At 56.6% G+C, this 20,664-nt stretch overlaps 2 protein-coding genes across 2 annotated transcripts; one reads left to right on the top strand and one right to left on the bottom strand.

Annotated features, from left to right (window-relative positions):
- Positions 1 to 170: 170 nt before the first annotated feature.
- Positions 171 to 1,087, top strand: B0I36DRAFT_78785 (uncharacterized protein). Its single transcript, XM_046163369.1, has one exon. The coding sequence runs from the start codon at positions 260 to 262 to the stop codon at positions 839 to 841; it is 582 nt and encodes a 193-aa protein (XP_046017527.1). The 5' UTR covers positions 171 to 259; the 3' UTR covers positions 842 to 1,087.
- Positions 1,088 to 12,220: 11,133 nt separating this feature from the next.
- B0I36DRAFT_235859 (putative polyketide synthase) lies at positions 12,221 to 20,373 on the bottom strand (the record flags this gene model as incomplete). Its single annotated transcript, XM_046149430.1, has 2 exons — positions 12,221 to 19,669; positions 19,735 to 20,373. The coding sequence occupies 2 exons, from the start codon at positions 20,371 to 20,373 to the stop codon at positions 12,221 to 12,223; spliced, it is 8,088 nt and encodes a 2,695-aa protein (XP_046017526.1).
- Between the last annotated feature and the right edge of the window lie 291 nt (positions 20,374 to 20,664).

Genomic DNA, 20,664 nt, shown 5'->3' with positions numbered 1-20,664 from the left:
GTCCTTGGACCCCGACTGGCTGACCTATAGGAACGGGGCCTGGTGGCCCAGTTCCGACTACCTAAAAGGGTATCCAGTGGGCACACTGGTACCCACCTTCGAAGATACAAGAGAAGGGGCTGCGGCCCCTTCTAGAGATGAACAGGGACTGGCAATTCTCTTCTTTCTTTTTCCTCGGAGAGAAACAACAGCGGAGCGGGGACACGGAGTCGACAACAGAGGGGAGCGTTGTCTTTTTTCTTTCTTTCCGGAGGATGGGATGCCGGGTGAGGCATACGGACGGATAGTGTGCTCTTTCTCTCCTGGGGAGGAGATGTCGCGAGTGCGACTGTACCACGAGAGCCCGGGAGTGGGCGTGTGCCAACGGGTGTTGGGAAGGATGTTTGTCCGGGAGGAGATCGACTTTTCGGAGACGGGTTGCTGGCTGGCGAAGAGCAGCCTGACGCGGGGCGGCTATGGGAGTGCGTGCGCGACGACACCGGAGGGTAAGATCAGCGTGCTTCTGCATCGGGTTGCCTTCACGGCCTGGCATGGGCGGGATGTGCTGCGTGGCATGGTAGCTTCTCATCTTTGCCGCCGGGCGGCTTGCTTCAATCCCCTCCATGTGGTGGAGGAGTCGCAGGAGGCGAACTTGCGTCGGAGTCACTCGTATTGTGCGGGGACCTTTCGGTGCGCGTGGAGCGGTCATGTTGTTGTGGGGTGTCCCCACGTCCCTATGTGTATGCAGGAGACGGTGGTGTCTTCCTGCTGTTGTGCGTCTGTCGTGCGCTTGTTGTGCACGGCCTCGGTGGACATGTCGTGTCGAGGGGGTTTGTCTCGGCAGGGCGAGACCTCACTTTGATGCTGATGAGAGTGGCAGCAGGACCGAAGGGACGCCGGAGGAGGAGAACGAGGAGGTTTATCTTCTAGTTGTCTTGGATTCTGGGGGGATCTGCACGCGTGGGTGCGCATGGACGGGGCCCGTCCGGTTATTGTGGCCTTGCAGATGGCCAGTGTTCGTACCCTCCCGTGAGGGGTGGGGATGGATGTCGAGCGACTTGTCGAGTGTCGCCTACGAGGTATGCAAATAGCAGTGTTGCTTTGCGCCTTCCCCGTGATCCTGGATCCGTGCACGGATGGGAGGAAATTCATACAGGTTGGATGGATGTTTACCCTTGGCAGGTGACGGAGTCCCACTAGCTGGGCTTGCTACACCACGAAGCGAAATGTACAGCGAGTAATGTAATGAACAGCGTGATTGAACCAAACAGTAACCACATGAATGAACTTGTAGAATAAACAAATGAATGGAATGAGTGCACTTGGAACAAACAGAGTGACCAAAGTATCTTTTCTAGAGGCCCTGGGTCGCGCTGGGGCGCTCCCTTTTTTCTAACCCTAAGCTCCTACCCCCTTCGACGGCACCAACAAGTGTGCCTCGCTTCTCCCGGGACCATGCGTGCTGTGTAAGCATGCTTTTACCCTACGATTACCGCTAGTAATGTTAAAAAGAGGTACTTCCTTTCCGGAACCGCGGGGTACGGGGCGGCAGCCCTGTGCCACACGAGCGTAGCGACGTGGCGAATAACCACGGAAGTGAGATGATGAAATCATATTTTCTACTCACAGAGAGAAACCATGGCTATGCAACAACAAACACAGAGTGTGGGAGCGTGGCTGACGCCGAAGGTGGCATGGCGCGTGACCAACAGACGGACGAGGCGACGGCGAGCCAAGGGGTCGTCGTCAACGAAGTTCGTTGACCAAAGTGGATACGACAGGGAATATTTCGCGATTTGAGCGAATCAGAACGCCCATCTAGCGAGCATTTGGTGCGAGCTCTGTATGATTCACTTGTAAGATGGGCGTTGACCGTTGACGCGGGTGGGTCCTGACCCCCCGCTTACCTTCCAATCAGAACTGGGCCTGCTGGCCCAGTCTGGTTACCTATTTGGGACGAAACTGGGTCAGTTTCTACCACCTTCGAAGATACTAAAGGAAGGGCTGGGGCCCTTCCAAGAGATGGATGGGGTGCAGACATTCTCTTCCTTCTTTCCTTCATTCTTGGAGGAAAACAGCAGAGCGGCAGACGGAGTACCACAACAGGGGATCGTTGTGCACTTTTCTTTTTTTTCTCTTTCCTTGGAACCAGGATGGACGCTGCCTTCCGGAGGGCAGGTATCGTTGGGGACGAGGGATCTATTCGAGTCCTGACAAGGCTGGGCAGCCTTTACTTGGAGATGCGGGCACGGGTAAGTGCGGCTTCTATCTTGTCTGGGGAGACAGAGGTGCGAGAGCGGGACGGGGACTGGAGGATCGTTACTACTCTCCTTGGACGGAGTGCAGATGTCGGTGTGTGGTACCGACGGCTGGGCACTTGTGCCTCGCGGTGGTTCGTCAGGAAGGAACAGGATGGTCTCTTCTCTTGTGGCCAGGAGGGCGGAGATGTGTGGTCTTTGACTGTTATTGTTCTGCCCGAGCGGAGTGGGCAGGGTGAGAGTGTGCGTCAGTGGTTGCGTGCGCTAGCACAGGCGGGCGAGGGACGAGCTCTAGTGGAGAGTGTGTCGCAGGAGGACATGGGCGTCTGGTTGGAGCAACGACCTTGGTTCGGCAGTGGAAGTCAGTCCGACAGGCTGTCTGTGAGCCGCGAGCGGGGGCAAGCGGCAGTAGAGTCAGGAGCGCGAAGGTGCTGCCGTGAGAGGCGGCGTGGAGATGTTCGCCAGCCTTTGGCTTGCTTGAAGGCATGTGTGCCGAAACAGCCCAGTGCTTCCGACTTGCGGGCAGGAGGACAAGAGAACGAGGAGCCAGATCCCTAGCAGAGGGTTCTTCCGGGTGGATGCACGGGTTGTACCGTGGAGGTGCGTTGTCATGAGGGAGGATTCTTCTCTTGGGTGCTATTCTCTCTTCCCGGGAGAGGGAGAGGTGTGTTCAGACCAGGTAGGTGAGGTGGCGAAGCCTTTTCCCTTCTTTCCTCCTTTCTTCCTCTGGTGCTGTGCGCCGGAGAACATCGTGCGATGCATCGGTATTACCATGATCCTTGTAGGACAGGACGGTGTCCTTTACTCGGGCAGGAGGCTGTGCAACTAGGAAGTAGAACTGCAGTGAATGAAATGATCTGTGACATGAACAAATGAGCAAATGAAATGAGTGATGAATAGTAGACGAAGTGCATCGTGGAACAACCAAGTAGATGAACAATCAAATGAAATGTGTAGTGGAACAACCAGAAGAGCGGAGTGATGCAATGAAAGTAGTGTGCGAAACACCAGTAATCATCGTGAGATGCACTAACAGTCACAAGTTGTGGCTTCACCCCACAAAGATGCGTGCCTTCAAGCATGCTTTCGGTCTGGTACCGATAAATTCCTTAAAAAGAGAGCTAGAGTTCCGGATCCGCGGGGTACGGGGCGGCAGCCCTGTGCAGCTCGAGCGTAGCGACGCTGCTTAATACACGGAAGTGAGATGATGAAATCATATTTTCTACTCACAGAGAGAAACCATGGCTATGCAACAACAAACACAGAGTGTGGGAGCGTGGCTGACGCCGAAGGTGGCATGGCGCGTGACCAACAGACGGACGAGGCGACGGCGAGCCAAGGGGTCGTCGTCAACGAAGTTCGTTGACCAAAGTGGATACGACAGGGAATATTTCGCGATTTGAGCGAATCAGAACGCCCATCTAGCGAGCATTTGGTGCGAGCTCTGTATGATTCACTTGTAAGATGGGCGTTGACCGTTGACGCGGGTGGGTCCTGACCCCCCGCTTACCTTCCAATCAGAACTGGGCCTGCTGGCCCAGTCTGGTTACCCTTTTAGGGCTCTGGTGGGCAAACCAGAGACCCACATGGATTTACATAAGGGAGGGCTGAGGCCCTCCCCAGGAGAGAGCAAAGGATTTCTCTTCTTCCTTCTTTTCATTTTCCGGCGGAAAACAGCAGCGGGGCGATAAGAACGGAGTGAGGTGTTGCGGGAGCGGTAGGATACGTTGGTATGTGTTTGCCGGAGGTGAACGTCCTGGATGGATGCAGTGCACGGGGGTGCGTTGCAGCGCTGTGAGATGGCAGGATGCCGAGATAGTAGTCGTTGTCGGACGGAGGCTGACGTGACGGAGTGATACTTGCTAGTTGCAGGGCGAGGCTGTGGAACGATGTCTTCCGTAGGGAGCACGACTGGGAAGGAGGGGCCGAAGATTCGAGTAGGTCTTACCTTGACTATCCGACCTCGTGGGGCGGATGTTGGCGGAGGCCGTCAGGAAGTGGTCACGGCAGTGGCTAACGTTGTAGTCGGCGGGGCGACGAGCGTATTTCCAGGCACGCGGGGCGGTGCGATCCCGGGAGGGGAAAGGGCGACAGTCTACTACGAGGGGAGCCGAGGTCATGGTTGCGCCGGAGGGGCTGGTGGAAGCACAGGATGAGTCGGCAGACGAGGAGATTCCGGTGGAAGCGTTGATTCCTTGCGTGGAGCGGCATGATCACTAGCGATGGGGACGAGAGGCGTTCACATGTGGCACGAGCGGTCCTACCTGGGAGGACCTTTGGCGATGGTAAGAGAGCAGCGGTGGATGACAGGCATTACATATGCTGGCACGAGCTAATCATTGGATGGCAGGAGGCCTTGGAGAATACACCCCTTCGTGAGTCGGGGTTTTTAGCATGTATTAGCTCTAGAATTACCACGGTTATCCAAGTAGTAAGGTACTATCAAATAAACGATAACTGATGTAATGAGCCATTCGCAGTTTCGCTGTATAATTGCTTATACTTAGACATGCATGGCTTAATCTTTGAGACAAGCATATGACTACTGGCAGAATCAACCAGGTAACTATCGTGCGCCGGGGTTGGCCAACCACCTGCCGAAGCAGGCGGAAGAATTAGTTACTGATCGTTACACTACAGTGAAGTAGTGAGACGGCACAGCGTGTCCGGGCAGAAGCCCTTCGCGCCATGAACCGCCTTCCGCTTTTCCCCTCTACATTCCCCAGAGCACTGGTCCACCGCACACCTACAGAGGCCGAAGCCGCTGGAGGGTGAGATTTACAGGCCCCAAGAGGAGACCTCAGCCCGCAGGCCACTAGGTGGCCATTGGGTGGGTATCTCCCGACACTCTAGTGGTAATAGTCTAGCCAGCGGCCACACATCCACAGAGCCCATCCGACTGCGATCAGGCGATAAACACGCTAGAAAGCTGTCTGGCATCCTAGAATTACACTGCACGCAGTGCGCTAGGGGGGTCGGTAGCTGCTATGAGTCAATCGTTACGGAGCCGAAGCTACAACGCTGTAAAAAAGACCACGCAACAGTTACCATGCTGATAAGAGACGGTTGCTTTTCGCCTTGCGGCTACTAGGCGGGTTCACAGGCGTCCCCAGCGTGAGCCAGTACTAACCATAGCACCTTTCCAGCGGACTGTACTGAGTGGAGAGGTGCACTCCAGCCGTGCTTTCGCCCGGCCTTTGTTCGCCCTTTCATATACCCACCGACCCCACTTGGCCCCACACCATGCGTGCGCGGGCTCGCGGTCCAAAACCTGAGCTCCGAAAAAAGATTTTGTATGGGAAAACCGCCAAGGCTGCTCACTCACACCAAAAAAAAGTTCCCAAACACACATTTTTGGCCAACTTGGCCGTGGCACTTTTCCAAACCACCACCACAGCCCATCCACCCTACCCGGCACCACCGCGCAGCACCTGCACCACCACCTGCACCCACCATAGCACCTCGTCGGCGCTGCACCACGCTGTCGCCCACCCACCACCACCACCTCGCCGGCGCACCACCTCACTGTCGCCCCCCGCCCCAACACTGCACCCAGCGCCCCCAACCACTATATTTTGACCCCACAACCCACTACGGGGAACAAAACGTACTCTTCAGATTTCCGCCTCCGACACCCGCCCTGAGATCTCACGCCACAGAGGTGCTACGGACTTGTTATGAGCACCATTCGAAAGTTGAGAGAGTGCTGATTCTTATGGTACCCGATTTATAGCGTGCATCGCCCTGTGGCGTGGTGCATCGGCGTGCAAAGTCGGATTTTGACCTACCCGGGAGCACCCCTGCCTGGGCGGGCTGTGGTGCACTGGGCTGCACACCAGCCGCCCACCTGGTCCCGGGTAGGTCCCGGGTAGGTCGGCCGGCACAACTCCACGAATACTTATCCGATTAACTTCAAAATTTGATCATAGATAGTCGAAAACTCGAGCATTCTAATAATAGTCTTAAATCTGTGTTGCGGCTATCCTGTGTTGTGGAATTATTTTACAACGACAGTTTCTCATTTTTTAATTCAATATTCTAAATCACACTCATCATTATTATGGACTGTCTAGCATCTTGCTAGCAAGTATGTCAAAAACACCTATAATAGCCTACAGGGTATCTGCTGCCGGTATAAGTAGCCTACCGGGTAGGTTGCCTCCCCGAGAGGCTCTCACGTAAATTTCAGCTCCATACCTCTCCTAGTACGGCTGCTGGGCTACTTCTAGTCGGCCGCTGGGAGAGCCTACCCGGGAGGTGCCGGGTAGGTCGCTGGGCCGTTTTTGTAGCTGAGAGGCTGCTGATTCCAAAAATGTCCCCCCTGAAGCCTGGGCCCTGCTGTAGCGCCGTGTGCAGCCCCCCAAAGTCGAAAAGTCACCTACCCGGGAGCTGCCGGGTAGGCTGGCTGGGGCACCCGCTTAGGGGGTTGCTCCAGGGCACTCACCCACTGGAAGACCCGCTGGAGGACCCTCCCTACAGGGCACCCACCCACTGGAACACTCACTACAGCACTCACTACAGCACCCGCTTACAGGGCACTCACCCACTGAACCACCCACTAAACCACTGCTACAGCGCCCTAGCCCTCTATAACCCACTATAAGCCTCCTCCCGGGTAGGCCCGCTCGAGAGAGCTTACCCGGCACTCCAGGATAGGCTGTGCGGTCCTTTTAACGCCCCCACGAGCTCCTCCCGGGCCCGATTTCCAGGCCTCAGCGCACCCTCCCGTTTTTTCAGCGCCCCTGTAAAAGGTGGAAAGCCAACCCGGCGATTTGGCCGGTTTTTGGCCCACCCTACCCGGCACTACGTCCTGGTGCCGGCCGGGACGCTGCTCTAGGGGCCAGGCTCCCCGAGGAGGGGCCCTAAACGCGCTGTGAGCCGCTGTATGATACGGCTTGCAGGCGCTGAGGCACTCCCCACAGGCGCTCAACCCGCCCCTCATGTACCCACCGGGCCTCTTTGGCACCCGAACATGCGTGTGCGGGCTCCCGTCACAAAACCACAACTCCGAAAAAAGAATTTGTATGGGATTTTGCACAAGACTGCTCACTCCCGGACCAGGCTAAGGCTTATACTGCCGTATTATTGGGAGGATAGGGACTAGAATACGGGTAGTCCGGGCCCGGTATCTCACCTCGTCGTCGCATAATCCTGATCCAAAGTCGAAAAGTGACCTACCCGGGAGCTGCCGGGTAGGCTGTCTATGAAAATGAAACCTTCTCAGCGTGAATTCGAGAGAATTAGCACTCAGACGAGCCTGGTCTGGTACTCATACCTCATCTCGTCGTCGCACAATCGTTGCCCGAAATCGGATTTTGACCTACCCTGTAGGAGTCCGAGAGACGCCTACCCGGGACACCTCCCGGAAAGTCGATTTTCGTGAAATATAACCCCCCCTGAAACTTTCAGGACGTCTTTTTGGGAGGATAGGCAGCAGAATGGAAGTGGTCTGGTGTCCGTACCTCACGTTGTCGTCGCCCCATCGTCGCTCAAAGTCGAAACTTGACCTACCCGGGAGCACTTTTTCCGTGCAAAAAGGTAGTCCGTTCGGCCTGAAACTTTGAAGACCTGTACTTGAGAGAAATCGAAGCAGAACGGCCGTTGAACGAAGTCCGTATCCCGTCTGGTTGCTGTACAATCGTTGCCCAAAGTTGGAAAATGGCCTACCCGGGAGTAAACGCAAAAGTGCTCCGATCACGCTCAAACTTGAGTTACGTGTATTTCGTGTATTTGGGAGAGCCAGGATTCCAATGCAACTTGCCTGAAGTCCATATCTTGTTTTGTTGTTGCACAATTGTTGCTCAAAGTTGAAAACCAGCCTACCCTGTAGCACTCCCACAGGTTGAGTGGCCAAAACCAGGAATTCGCGATTTCCGGACTTTTGACATCATTTCTGGATAGTTGAGAGAGCAAGAAGCCAGAAAATGGTCTTCCCGCCTTCGTAGCACTCTTTCTTTATCGGCCGAAAAATACTCAAAGTTGGAAAATGACCTACCCGGGAGCAAACAAAGAGATGCTCAAATCACACTCAAACTTGCAGGGCGTATAATTGAGAGAAATAGAAGCCAAATAAGTGTCGAACGAAGTCTGTAGCACGTCTGGTCGTCGAGAAATTAGCATCCAAAGTTGGAAAATGACCTACCCGGGAGCTGCCGGGTAGGCTGCCCACCCCTTCACCACTGGTGGTCCGCCAGCCAGAGTGTGACCCGACCTACCCGGGAGCACCACCCGCTGAAGCATCCACTGTGGCAGCCCAGCTACAGCATACTTATCCACTGTAGCCTCTAGGTTACAGGGCACTCACCCACTAAAGCACCCACTAACCCTACCCTAAGTAGCCCTCGAGACAGCCTACCCGGCACTTCTCTCATCCAGCACGCGTGCTGCTCCTCACCAGCCCGTCCCAAGTCCGAGCAAGACCTACCCGGGACCTCCTGCCTGCTGAACCACTGGAAACCCAGCTGAAGGCCTGCTGAGAATAGCTCAGCTCCAGCACATCCACAGCACATCCGGCCCACTGAAGGACCTTCCGCAGCACCTCTGGATCTCATTGCTCAACTCCCAAGGTAAGGCAAAACCACGAGCCAGCCTACCCGGCACTCCGCACGCCTCAAAAAGTCACAACTCCTCCCGTCCTGCCTGATGGCATAAAACTTGAGAAATCTAGGCGAAGAAGGGCTTACCCTCAGCAGATCGTAACAACAAGGCTACTCTACTGCTTACAGGACCCTTTCGCACAGCTAAGTCGTCTGCAAAGGATTTAATCCCACGCGTGCTCAAATTACAATACGCGAAATACCACCTGACGCTTCCTGTCAGATGGAACAATCGCCTGCTAAGATTCGAGGCCGAAGCCTATTCGTATCCGTCTACAACGTGTGGGAGGTATCACCGCGTTCTGGCATGGATTCTGACTTAGAGGCGTTCAGCCATTATCCAGCAGATGGTAGCGTCGCGGCACTGCCCGTTAAAGATTCTATACTAATATTATAAGCTACTTACGCGCGGCCTTAACTAGTTAGGGAGAAGGTAGAAGAGATACTTACGGAGTAGGTACCGGACGGGGCCTGAACAGGGCCGGAAACGCTCGGTGTGACGACCCGACTAATAGGTCGCAAGATCGGGCTAAGGATAAGGGCAGGTTATATACTGTAACGACCCGACCACTAGGGGATGACTGTTTGCGCAGGAAGAAGCATAAATGGCTAGGCCGCAGGATCAGGCCAGGGACAAGGGCGGATCATGCGATAATACCGTCACAGGTTTCTTATATAATCGCGAACGAGGGTTACGATAAGGATAAGGAGCACGGGTACAGTACCACCGGTCATGCATGAGATGTATAACCGTTATGGACGCCAAGACTGTCGCTTACGACCATACCACTATGACCGTCAGCTAAGGCATGGCATGACCACGATAAAGGACAAAGGATATATAGGGCAGGAGGAGTCTCCTTGTAGACGGTCATTACCTTTGTACTTTAGCAATCAATCTAAGTATTAGTATAAGGCCGCAGGCACTGGCAGCGCGGTGCAGGCCTGGCGCCGACTTGGTGTCGATAAGGTGGAGATGGACAATGTGCATAACTGTGCTGCAAGTACCGAGGTACTGTATTAGGGCAGTGCGGGATAGTCTAATCAGGGGCATATTTGTACAGTACTACTTAAGGCTTGAAGCCATCGCAACATTTTTCATAGCATCCGGAGCGACATCGCCACTTCACTTTACCAATCCAACTTGATTTTTGTTAAAAAGCTAATAGCTACTTACCCGGTACTAACCTACCCGGGAATACCTACCACCCGGCACTATTCCGACCTCGTTCGTTACTTTACTCCGACCTATTACGAACGGACCTACCCTAGAGCTCAAGCGGACCTACCCGGTACTTCTAGGCCGACCTACCCGGGACCTACCCGGTACTTACGGGCCGACCTACTCGGGACCTACCCGGTACTTACGGGCCGACCTACTCGGGACTTACTTAAGACCTACCCGGTAATAGCCTACCCGGAATAACCTATAAGAACCTTATCAAAGCTTCTAGAAACCGACGAAACCTCCTCGAGCCTCGTTAGTTCTTTTCGTTTCTTTCGCTTATAAATCAAGGCTTAGTGTTGAAATAGCTAATAGCTACCTACCCGGTATCGACCTACCCGGTACTAACTTACCCGGTACTATTCCGACCTCGAACGACTCCGTCGTTCGTTACCTTACTTCGACCTACTACGAATAGACCTACCCGGGACTTACCCTATACTTCGTTAGGCCTACCCGAGACCTACCCGGTACTTACGAGCCGACCTACCCGGTAGTAACCTATAGAACCTTATCGAAGCCCTTAGAAACCAACTAAACCTCCTCGAACCTAGTCGGTTCTATTCGATTCTTTCGCTTATAAATCAACGCTTAGTAATACTTATAAATCCAATCTATATTTATAAGTATTTAGAAGGTTCTAGACTCTATTTACCGACTATATAAGGTCGCTTCGCTCTCTTATTCCTATAGCTAGAACTTAGTCTAGTTAGAGCACTCTAATAGTAACTCTCACACTCCTTTACTTACTTATTCCTTTATTATCAAACCTGCACCTTATATAAGGATAAATATCCTTATATCGGACTGTAAGGCCAGAGGCCTCAACGGTCCTATATAAGGTACTGGAAGCCCTAAGTACGCCGTGCGGCGTACTGCTAGATCTTTTGGTCTATTGGTCGAGCGGTTATAGGGCTCCGTTCTTACAATTGTACGCCGCACACCAGGTCCTCTGCGAGGGCTTGCACGCACATGGGTTCGAGACTCGTTCGGAGCGCAGATGCCAAATGGCCAGCACGAATTTGGAGCTACCCCTCTGAGGCGCTGCAGGTGCGCACTGCGCTGGTTCGCCGTACGCGGTACGGGTGCCGCCAAACCTCCTACGCCGGGCTTAGAGGGATCGCCATATCCTTCGGGGTCTTAACGGTACCTAATCGCTCGAGGACGAGCGCCCAGAAGGGGGGGATAGTTGTAAGGCCAGAGGCCTCAACGGTCCTATATAAGGTACTGGAAGCCCTAAGTACGCCGTGCGGCGTACTGCTAGATCTTTTGGTCTATTGGTCGAGCGGTTATAGGGCTCCGTTCTTACACGGACATACCTTCCAACAATTTTCCACCCCATTGAATTCCTGCGCTTCTGCACTCGTTCTTGCACACATTTAACTGATAATGCCATGATCAGAGATTCCCTCACAAGTGTCGCATCAACAGGGCGCTGTCAATGTGGCTGGCTCCCTCTCAAGAATCCGGTTTGGCCCCTATCTGGGAATGCCCTCACTCTGGCCTGGGGTCAGAGTGAACCTCGCCGGAAACACCGCCGAAACTGGCAAGCGGTGAACTCCCTTCGGTCGTGGTGGTTGTTTTGTCCCCGATCAGGAGAATCCTCACCCGCCCCAGGACAGTACGGGGCTGCAGACAGTGGGACAATGGGGGCTGTACTGGGGTTATCGGCACGACACCATATCGTGGCCGAAACGCGTGCACTTCACAACAGAGAACGTAGACCTCTAAGAATTAGTCTTGCAGTAATGCGACCCCCTACCAGACATCCGACTGCTATCTGACTTACCTTATGGTGTACTGTTCTTACAATCAGTTTCACCACATACTTGAACTAGTCACTCAATTGCCGAGACTGATATCTCTTCCAAGAGACATGATAATCCCAAAGAGAGAACGACAGCGGAGTGTTAGTATTATTGCACAGGCTTTATCTATCTTGCAGAACAGCAAATCCAGCGCCCTGCCAGACGGCGGACTCCGGAGGCATGATTGTGGTACTCGGGTAGTCCAAGGAAGCTGGGATTCAGGTATAAAACCAATCCCTAGAGTAAATATCTAGACATGGCAATAATAGATTGAGAATTAATCTCGAGCTCATTTTAAAGACGATATAAAATCTTTCTATATTTATCAAATTGTAAACTAGTATAATTTCAATGCTACGCTTGTAAAAACCCACTGGATTTCCACTGATCGACGTACTTGCGTACCAGTGTATCAGTGACGGGACCAGTGCTCGCGAGGGTCCAGGAATGCTTCTGGCTATGCGCAGTGCCCAACAACAGTCCGCCGCAAGACATGCGCTCAAAGTTGTCTTGAAGGAAATCAATCAGCATGAAGGCGGGATTTGCGCCGTCCGGACCGCTTGGGCCTTTCGACCGGACAAGCTCCACCCAATGTTGCAATGGAACAAGGCTGATTTCACCAGCATGTTCTCCCGAAGCCACGCGCATGGCTTGGGCCAGCACGGGCAACATGTCGGACCACTGCTGGCGGACAGGGTTGTCGACATGATATACGGGAAATGGCTCCTGAGACAGGAGGACAATATCGGTCAGGGTGCCGGCAACGGTGTCGACGGGTGTCCACGACAACAGGCCACTCAACTGGGGCAGGCATCGCAGCGTCTGGGACGACTTGAGAAGGAACGGGAGGTGCTCGTGCGGGTTCCAGTAGCCGGGCCCTCTGCTGGCACCGGCAATCTGCCCGATGCGGACGCAGGTTGCCGCGAAACGGTCGGGCCTGTGGTGCAGTGTCTCATCGAGCATGCGCTCACATGCAAACTTGGCGTCCCCGTATCCGTTGGGCAGGACATCTGCCAGCTCGACACGGTCCTCGGGCACATGGGGACCGCCTCGGCCGGGGCGGAGAGGGTAGTGGCCGACCACGGCGATGGATGAGACGAACTGGAAGTGTACCTTGGTGGAGCTCGCGTCCGCTGCGTCGACAGCCAGGCGGACAAGGTTCCGCATGATGTCGAACTGCGACTCGAAGCCGTGGATGGGCCTCTTGATAGACATGGCCCAGGCCGAGTGGATGATGTGCGTGACCGAGGCCGCGAGACTGGCGTACTCGGCCGGTGTGAGACCAAGACTGGGCTTTGATGTGTCGGTGGCGATGACGCGGAGCTTCTGCCGGAACTCTGTGCCAAGTGAAATGTGGCGCGACGTGAAAGCCTCAAGCTGCCGCGCCATGGCATCGACGCTGTGCTTCCTGTTGAGGACAATGACCTGGTCCACCTCGGTCCGCTCTGCCAGTTCAGCGACCAGATGCGAGCCCAAACTGCCAGTGCCCCCTGTGACGAGCACGCAGGTTCTCATCCGGGCTGCGCCTGATACTGCAGGAAGCTTGCCGAGGCGGCGGACATCGCGTAGGAGGTCACTGGACATCCAATCAATATACTTGTCGACGGCGGCTTGACGAGGATCGGTAGAGCGTGGGCTTGATGGGCTTACCGCTTGGTGCTTCTGCTGCCGGCCGGCCGCGACGGCAATGACGAGTCGCTCCATCTCGCTCTCGGGCCGTGAGCCGCCGGTCCAGTCGGTGAAGCCAAAGCCGGCCGCCTCGAGTGCCTGCCGCCATCGCCCCTCGTCGGCCAGCGCGTGAGAGCGGCCGTCTTCGAACAGCCACCAGCCCTTGAAGACGCCAAACACGAGGTCGACCCAGAACGGGGGCCGCGTCATCTCCACCATGAGCAGCACGCCGTTGGGCTGCAGTACCTTGCGGATGTTGCCTGTCGACCGGACGAGGTCGTGCGTAGCATGGACTGCGTTGCTCGCAATGACGATGTTCTGTGAGCCGACGAGCTCGGCGGCCGGTTCCTTCTCGATGTCGTGGGTCTGGAAACGCATAAAGGGGTAGTCGGCCTGGTAGCGCTTGCGGGCCTGGATGACGAGTGACGACGAGACGTCGGTGAAGGTGTACTCGACGGGCCGGCCAATGCGTGCCAGCAGCGGAACGAGCCATCGCGTGGTCCCGCCGGTGCCGGCGCCCATCTCCATAATCTTGAGAGGGCCACTGCTCGCCTGCGAGGAGAGCCGCCCAGCCAGGCTCTCGAGGAAGGCCTCGACGTGGCGGTAGCACAGGCGGTGCAGTGGCCACTCGGCGTAGTAAGCTGCCACGAGACTACGGCCACGCTCGCAGCCAAAGATGAGCTTGATGCCGTCCGTCTGGCCGCGCAGCAGCTCTGCCAGATGCGAGCCCACATAATAGATCAGGTCGTTGGCTGTAGACTCCTGTGGCGCGGTGCCGGCCAGTTCGGCCAAGATGGCAGAGCTCGGGCGGATGGAATATGGCTGGCTCGTCCTGGCCACCGACATGTCGTCCACGCAGGTAAGGATTCCAGTGCGCTTCTCGATCATCCGGCAGAGATGACGTACTAACTGCGTGTGTGCGGCGGGATAGACAGGGAGCTGGATCGACTCGCCTGGCATTGCCTGCTCCAGCGAGCACCCGAGCTGCGCAAAGGCCTCTAGAGTCAGAGACACGCACAGGTCGTCTTGCATGGGTGAGATGCTGGCAGCATAGGTAGCGCATCCCGCGTCGTCTATTCGGCGGTCCGTCTGAGCCTTGACTTCGCCAAAGGTTGCCATGATGGCGTCAATTCCCAGAGTAAGCGTTTCCGAGTCTCGTATACCAGACCCCGACGTTTGGGCGTCGGGGGAGAGGATGCTGGCCTTGGTCACTGGCTCCGGATTGGCCGGGCTACAAGGTCCATTGACAAGGGCGTCCAGTTCTGACACAGTCATGCCTTCGACTGCTACCTGATCATCAAGATTGACTCCGCATTCGGCGTTCAGAGCTGCCCGTAATTCCATGCTCATGAGCGAGTCCACCCCGAGCTCGCAAAGTACGGTGCCCGGCGAGACTTCTGTAGCCTCCACGCCGACGAGACCTGCAAGCATGTTGACAATGTCCACACCGCGGCTACCAATCTCTGTCTCTGCTGGTGTGATGGTGATGGAACCCCGGCTCGTGGCCCTCGCTTCGTCTTGGCTCTCATCACTGTCGGTGTAGCCGTGGTCATGGTCTCGATGTGTCTCTGCAGGCCCTTCCGAGCTGGAAAGGCGGGCGACGGGGCGCACAAAGTCGACCAGTTGGCCCATGTCAGTCACGCCCGAGGCATCATCCAGTGACAAGGTGCATTGGAACCTGATCTCGAGCTCGCGGACAAGCTCCATGCCCATCAGTGAGTCGACGCCCAAGTCGGCCAGCAGACTATCGCGCTGGATCTCGGCCACCTGGACACCAGCAAGCTCCGACACGACGGCCTTCAAGGAATCCAGAAGCTCATCATCAGGCTCACGGCGACGCGTTGCTGTTCTCTTTGGAGAGGCGACAGTAGTAGCACCGCTGATGACGGGCACTAGGCTCGCTGCGGGCACAGCGGGAGGCTTCGGTTTCGCTGATGCCACCATGGCTGTGGACGCTTGTGTAATCGCTGCTGACGAGCCAGTCAGGCGGACCAATGTCTTTGCAATGGCCTGTTTCTGCACCCGCACGAAGTTGAGGCCCAAGATCGCCTCAACCAGAACCCCAGTTTCGGGATCAAAGACAAAGACATCGGTGAGGAAGCTCCCGCTTTCCGTAGAGCCGTCGTGGAGGGCGAGGACATCGTATGACGAGCGGCGGTTCTGCTGGAGGGTGGCCGACCGCATCCAGCGCTCGAGGCCGCGACAGATGAAGATGTCACCAGGGGATCTGTCAGTCATACAGTTGAGGAAGATGCCGCCGACCTGGCAGAACGTGTCGGAAAGATGTGCGTCAAACCACGAAGCCGTGCTGGGCTCCTTGGCCACGCGGCCAGCAGATGCGAGGCCCTTGGCAACCAACTTGGCCACTCCACGATACTGCTCGTCGTACTCTACAACCTCGGCAAACGCCTTGTAGATGACGCGGCCTTGCATCACCTCGTCCGGGTCGGGGCAGTCGAGGACCTCCAGGCACCGCTTGTGGCTGACAACTCTCTGGTACCTCGACAGGTCTGCCTCGGTCGACAGGTTCTTTGCGGACGGCACGATGATGCCAGTCGTATGGACCGTGGGACTGCGAGTGCTGGCGGCTCCGGTGCTGGAGACTGTGAACTGCCACCGTGTAGCCGATGTGTCTGTGGCTTGGAGGTCAAGCCAGAGCTGGGCAGACGGGTCGTCACAGATGGGCGCAGAGTTTGAGATGTTGGTAATCTCGGGGTTGAAGTCGGTGCCGAGAGAGACAATCTGCGACATTGCGTCAATGGCCAGATCCATCTGAACCGTCGCCGGGCATATGGGGGCCGTCTGCGCAGTCTTGTGGCCGGCCATGAGAGTCTGGAATCTTGGGACACTGGTGTTGATGCGGAACCGCGCCTGCCGCTGAGCAGCACCGTCCTGGTACCCAAGGAACGTGAGCCACGTAACCGGGGCCGCTTCGGGCTGCACCGCGTCAGGGGCCTTGAGCGCAGCAGCGGGCGCCTTCTTGAGCTCGAGCCAGTGTCGTGATTTAGTAAACTGATAGGGCGGGAGGAGGAGGCTCGCATACTGGCCACTCTGCGAGCGGTGATGCAGCCAGTAGGTCAGGTCTACCCCAGCCGTCCACAGCGTTGCAGTCGTGTCGGCGAGTTGGTCGCAAGCCGTGTCGTTGGAGAGGTTCACGGAAACGAACGTACTGCCTGGAGGTCGGCCCAGTGCACGACTGATCATGTTTGTGACTGTCGAGTTGGAACCGGCCTCGAGCCAAACACACTGGGGGTACTTGGACGCCACGCGTCGGGCACAGTGGTCGAAAAAGACTGGCTGTCGGAGGTGCTGGCTGAAGAAGGTGGCGGGTATCGTCGGGTTGGCCGCTGTCTCTGTGCAGCGCATCCATTCAATCTTTGGCGGAGCAAACGACACACCAGAAGCAGCATCGTCCAGTGCTGATAGCAAAGGCTCGGTCAGCGCCGAGTGGAAGGCGTGGGTCACATCGAGCCTCTTCATCTTCACGCTGATGCCGGCCCTGTTGTCTGTCACGATCTCGACGGCGCGATCAATGGAAGCCGTCGAGCCAGCCAAGGTGAAGCTGCGCGGGCCGTTGTGGCAGGCAATGGCGATGGGGCCAACCTTTTCCTCCTCCCCGGCAGCGGCGTTGGTCAGTTGTACGAGCAGGCGAGCATCCTCCAGGCTGGCCTCAACTGCGAGCATGCCGCCCTTATCCGCTACCCACTGGTCGCGGATGATTCGGGACCGCGCGAGGACCATTTTGATGGCCTCCGCCAGCGGGAGGACGCCAGCAACGGCCATGGCCGTCAGCTCGCCAAAGCTGTGTCCCATGACCGCCACTGGCCGGATGCCGCAGCTCATCCACGCCTGTGCAGACGCAAACTGGAGGGAGAAGAGGCAGGTTTGCAGGATGACAATGTCGTCGATAGGATCACGCTGGAAGATGTGAGGGAAGATGCTGCTGGCACCGAGCGACTGGAGGATTGTGTCGCACTCCTCAAGTTGAGTCCTCAGGACGAGCGCAGAGTCGAACAGCCTGCGGTCCAGAACAACAGACTTTGCGACCTGGCCGCCGAAGCACAGCACCACTGGTACACTCAGGGGCTGGCGGTCATGACTAAGCTCGGTGAGGCGGCCGTCCGACAGGGCAGCGAGACGCTCATCCAGTTCGGCCGCTGTCCGGCTGGTGAAGACGTGATGGCGTGGGAGTGTCGAGTTTGCCTGTTGGGCCATGTTGAAGGCTATATCATCTATGGTTGCGGCAGGCGACTGCTGAAGAACTCTGCGGAGTTTCGCCGCATATGCCTTGATGCTCGTACTGTCAAGACCGGTGAGACGGAAAGGTCGTTTAGCTTCCACGTGGTCATGCTGATGTTTCACAGCTAGCTGTTGCCGGCGCCTGGGAGGTCCCGTCACTACCATGGACGCATTGGACCCAGATGCACCGTAGTTGTTGATGAGGACTGCTCTGAGACTGGCTGTCCACGGTGTGACGGTTGTGGGAATGGTGATGAGGTCCGATGCGACAGCATTGATGGCCGGGTTGAGCCTGGTGAAGCTCGCTTGCGGCGGGACGAGGCCGTGCTTGATCATCAGGAGTGACTTGATCAACGACACGATGCCTGAAGTGGCCTCCAGGTGACCAACGAGGCCCTTGACGGAGCCGAGCATGAGCTGCGAGGTCCTTCCGCAGGCACTGCCACCAAATACCTTGCGCACGCTGTCGTACTCGGCTGGGTCCCCAACTGCTGTCCCCGTTCCATGTGCCTCGACGACGCCGATCTGCTCTGGGCGCAGGTGCGACTTTGCGACGACTTTTGCAAACAGGTCGCTGAGGGACGGCACATTGGGGACCACGATAGGCGTGCAGTTCTCGTTCTGCTGCACCGCCGTGCCTGTAATGACGCCGTGGATCGTGTCACCGTCTGCGAGCGCCGAGCTGAGCTTCTTGAGGAAGACGGCGCCGCAGCCTTCACCGCGGCAGTAGCCATCGGCAGCCGCGTCAAAGGGCTTGCACTGCCCCGTCTTGCTGAGGAACGAGGCCGCCCCGAGGTTCTGGAAGAACAGAGGGCTTGTCATGATGTTGACACCGCCTGCGACGGCGGCACTGCACTCACCATTCAGGATGGCCTGGCAGGCAAGATGTACCGCCACAGCCGAGGACGAGCAGGCAGTGTCGAGGGTGAGGCCCGGACCAGTCCACCCGAAAAAGTGGCTGACTTTGCCAGCGACAAAGCCGCGCAGCGTCCCCGTGGCCGAGTACGCGTTCGGTGCGTGACAGGCGACGTTGTTCTCGTAGTCGACTGCACTCATGCCGACATAGCACCCCACGCGCCTGTCTGGGTCGGCGGTGCGGAAGTAGCCAGACTGCTGAACAGCCTGGTAGGCGACCTGTAAGAACTGCCGCTGTTGAGGGTCCATCGAGGCCACTTCTCGGGGTGCCTTTTTGAAGAACTTGTGATCAAATGCGTCATGGTCATCGATGAAGTTGCCGAACCACGACCTGTCACTGGCCGACTCTCGGAATGGGGTGTCAAACTTGAAGCGGTCGCTCGGTACCTTTTGGTGTTGGGACTTGCCGTTGCAAAGAATCCGCCAGAACTCATCAAGGTCCTCGGCACCAGCAACCTTGCATGACATACCCACAACTGCAATGTCTGTGTCCGCGGACGGCCGCACGGTCTCTCTGTAGTGTTGTTCGATCTCCGTCATGTTGAGCACCTTGCCCTTGAGCAACCGCATGAGAGATGGCGGCATGAACTTTTCGAATCCAAACGTGACAATCACTGCCCCGCCATCGACTGTGGTCTTCTCTTGCACACGCCGGACTGACTCGTACCAATTGGGCGCTTCGAGCAGGACAGACCGGATGACGGACCGATGCGGCGCCTCGGGGGATGTGCTCTCGGTGTCCGTACTGACCGGAAGCGTGAGCATGCTGGCGTCCTGATTCTGCAGCAGTGGCTCCTTGTCGAGTGTGGACATGAAGGCCTCTGCCGCAGTCTTGTGCCCTGGCCAGTGGAACCTCCCGTCGAAATCGAGCTCGACCGCCGTCAGCCCCGTTGCCTGGAGATGCTGCTTCATGTCGTCCCTCTGATGCCTCAATACTGTGAGCGTGAGTCTGTTCTCGTCAAATTGGACGGAGTGATATGTCTGGTGGTGTCGTGTTAGTCCCTTGCGCTGATGCAGACCTCAATCCTGGTTCAAGTGGCACTGACCTCGGGAAATTGCGACATGACCTGACCGATTTCTTGTTGAGTAGTAGATGCCTGCCACGCAACGGCGAGACCGGTAGTCTGAGCCTCGGGTGATGCATGGTTATGCTCGTCAACGATTAGACCGCACGCCACGGCCAGACGAAGCGCAGTAGACCCAAACGAACGGAAGCTCTGGACATCGTGGGCGTTCGAGACGGCATATGCGCTGATGAGCCCAGTGCAGAAGCCTAGGGCCTTGTGTGAGAGATGAGCCGCTGCGAACCTTGCATCGACGTCGAGGTCTGGATACTTGGCCTCCAGATACGCCGAGTACTGAAGCAGGTGGTGGATGATGGTGAGGGGGGTCAGAAGAGTGTTGTATCTGACAAAGTCGGTGCTGTGGCTGTCCCGGTACTGCAACCACCTGGCAAGGTGGCCCAGCAGGAGTCTGGCACGCCCTTCAAAGTCTTTAGTGAGCGAGGGAGGGAGCGGCAGCTCAACCGCCAGGTCGGCCACTGTGTCGAGGATCCACGAGTTGCTACTTGACCCGTGGACTGTCTGTCGAATAGACACGAGCTTTTGCTCGTCGAGGGACAGGGCCTGCCAGCCAAAGAGCAACGTCACTCTGGAGGCAACGGCGAGTGCCTCTGTGCGATCCATGGTGTCAGATGGCTCGGCTCTCTTCAATTGTCCCGTGCATCTAGCAGCCGGCGGGGAGACGAAGGGTAAGAGAGCCTATACATATGTCGGCGGCCCAGACCTGGAGACGAGCAGTATGACGTGCGAGGGGATGTGAGACGAGGAGGAGGGGCACGTCGTGCTGGGTCTTTATCGACATGTGGTCGAATGTAAGACCCTGGACTTGCAGCAGCTGCTAAAGAGTTTCGGGCTGCAGGGGGACAGCATGTCGGCCGACGAAGACCAACGACCAACAACCAACAGCGGACTGGG

Source organism: Microdochium trichocladiopsis (assembly GCF_020744255.1).
Source record: "Microdochium trichocladiopsis strain MPI-CAGE-CH-0230 chromosome Unknown B0I36scaffold_2, whole genome shotgun sequence".
NCBI classification, from domain to species: domain Eukaryota; kingdom Fungi; phylum Ascomycota; class Sordariomycetes; order Xylariales; family Microdochiaceae; genus Microdochium; species Microdochium trichocladiopsis.
The sequence above is the reverse complement of the archived record's forward strand: the minus strand, read 5'-3'. Positions and strand labels throughout refer to the sequence as shown.

Bases quoted from the DNA above. Each gene is read 5' to 3' on its own strand.
- B0I36DRAFT_78785 (XM_046163369.1), top strand. From the start codon at position 260: ATGCCGGGTGAGGCATACGGACGGATAGTGTGCTCTTTCTCTCCTGGG.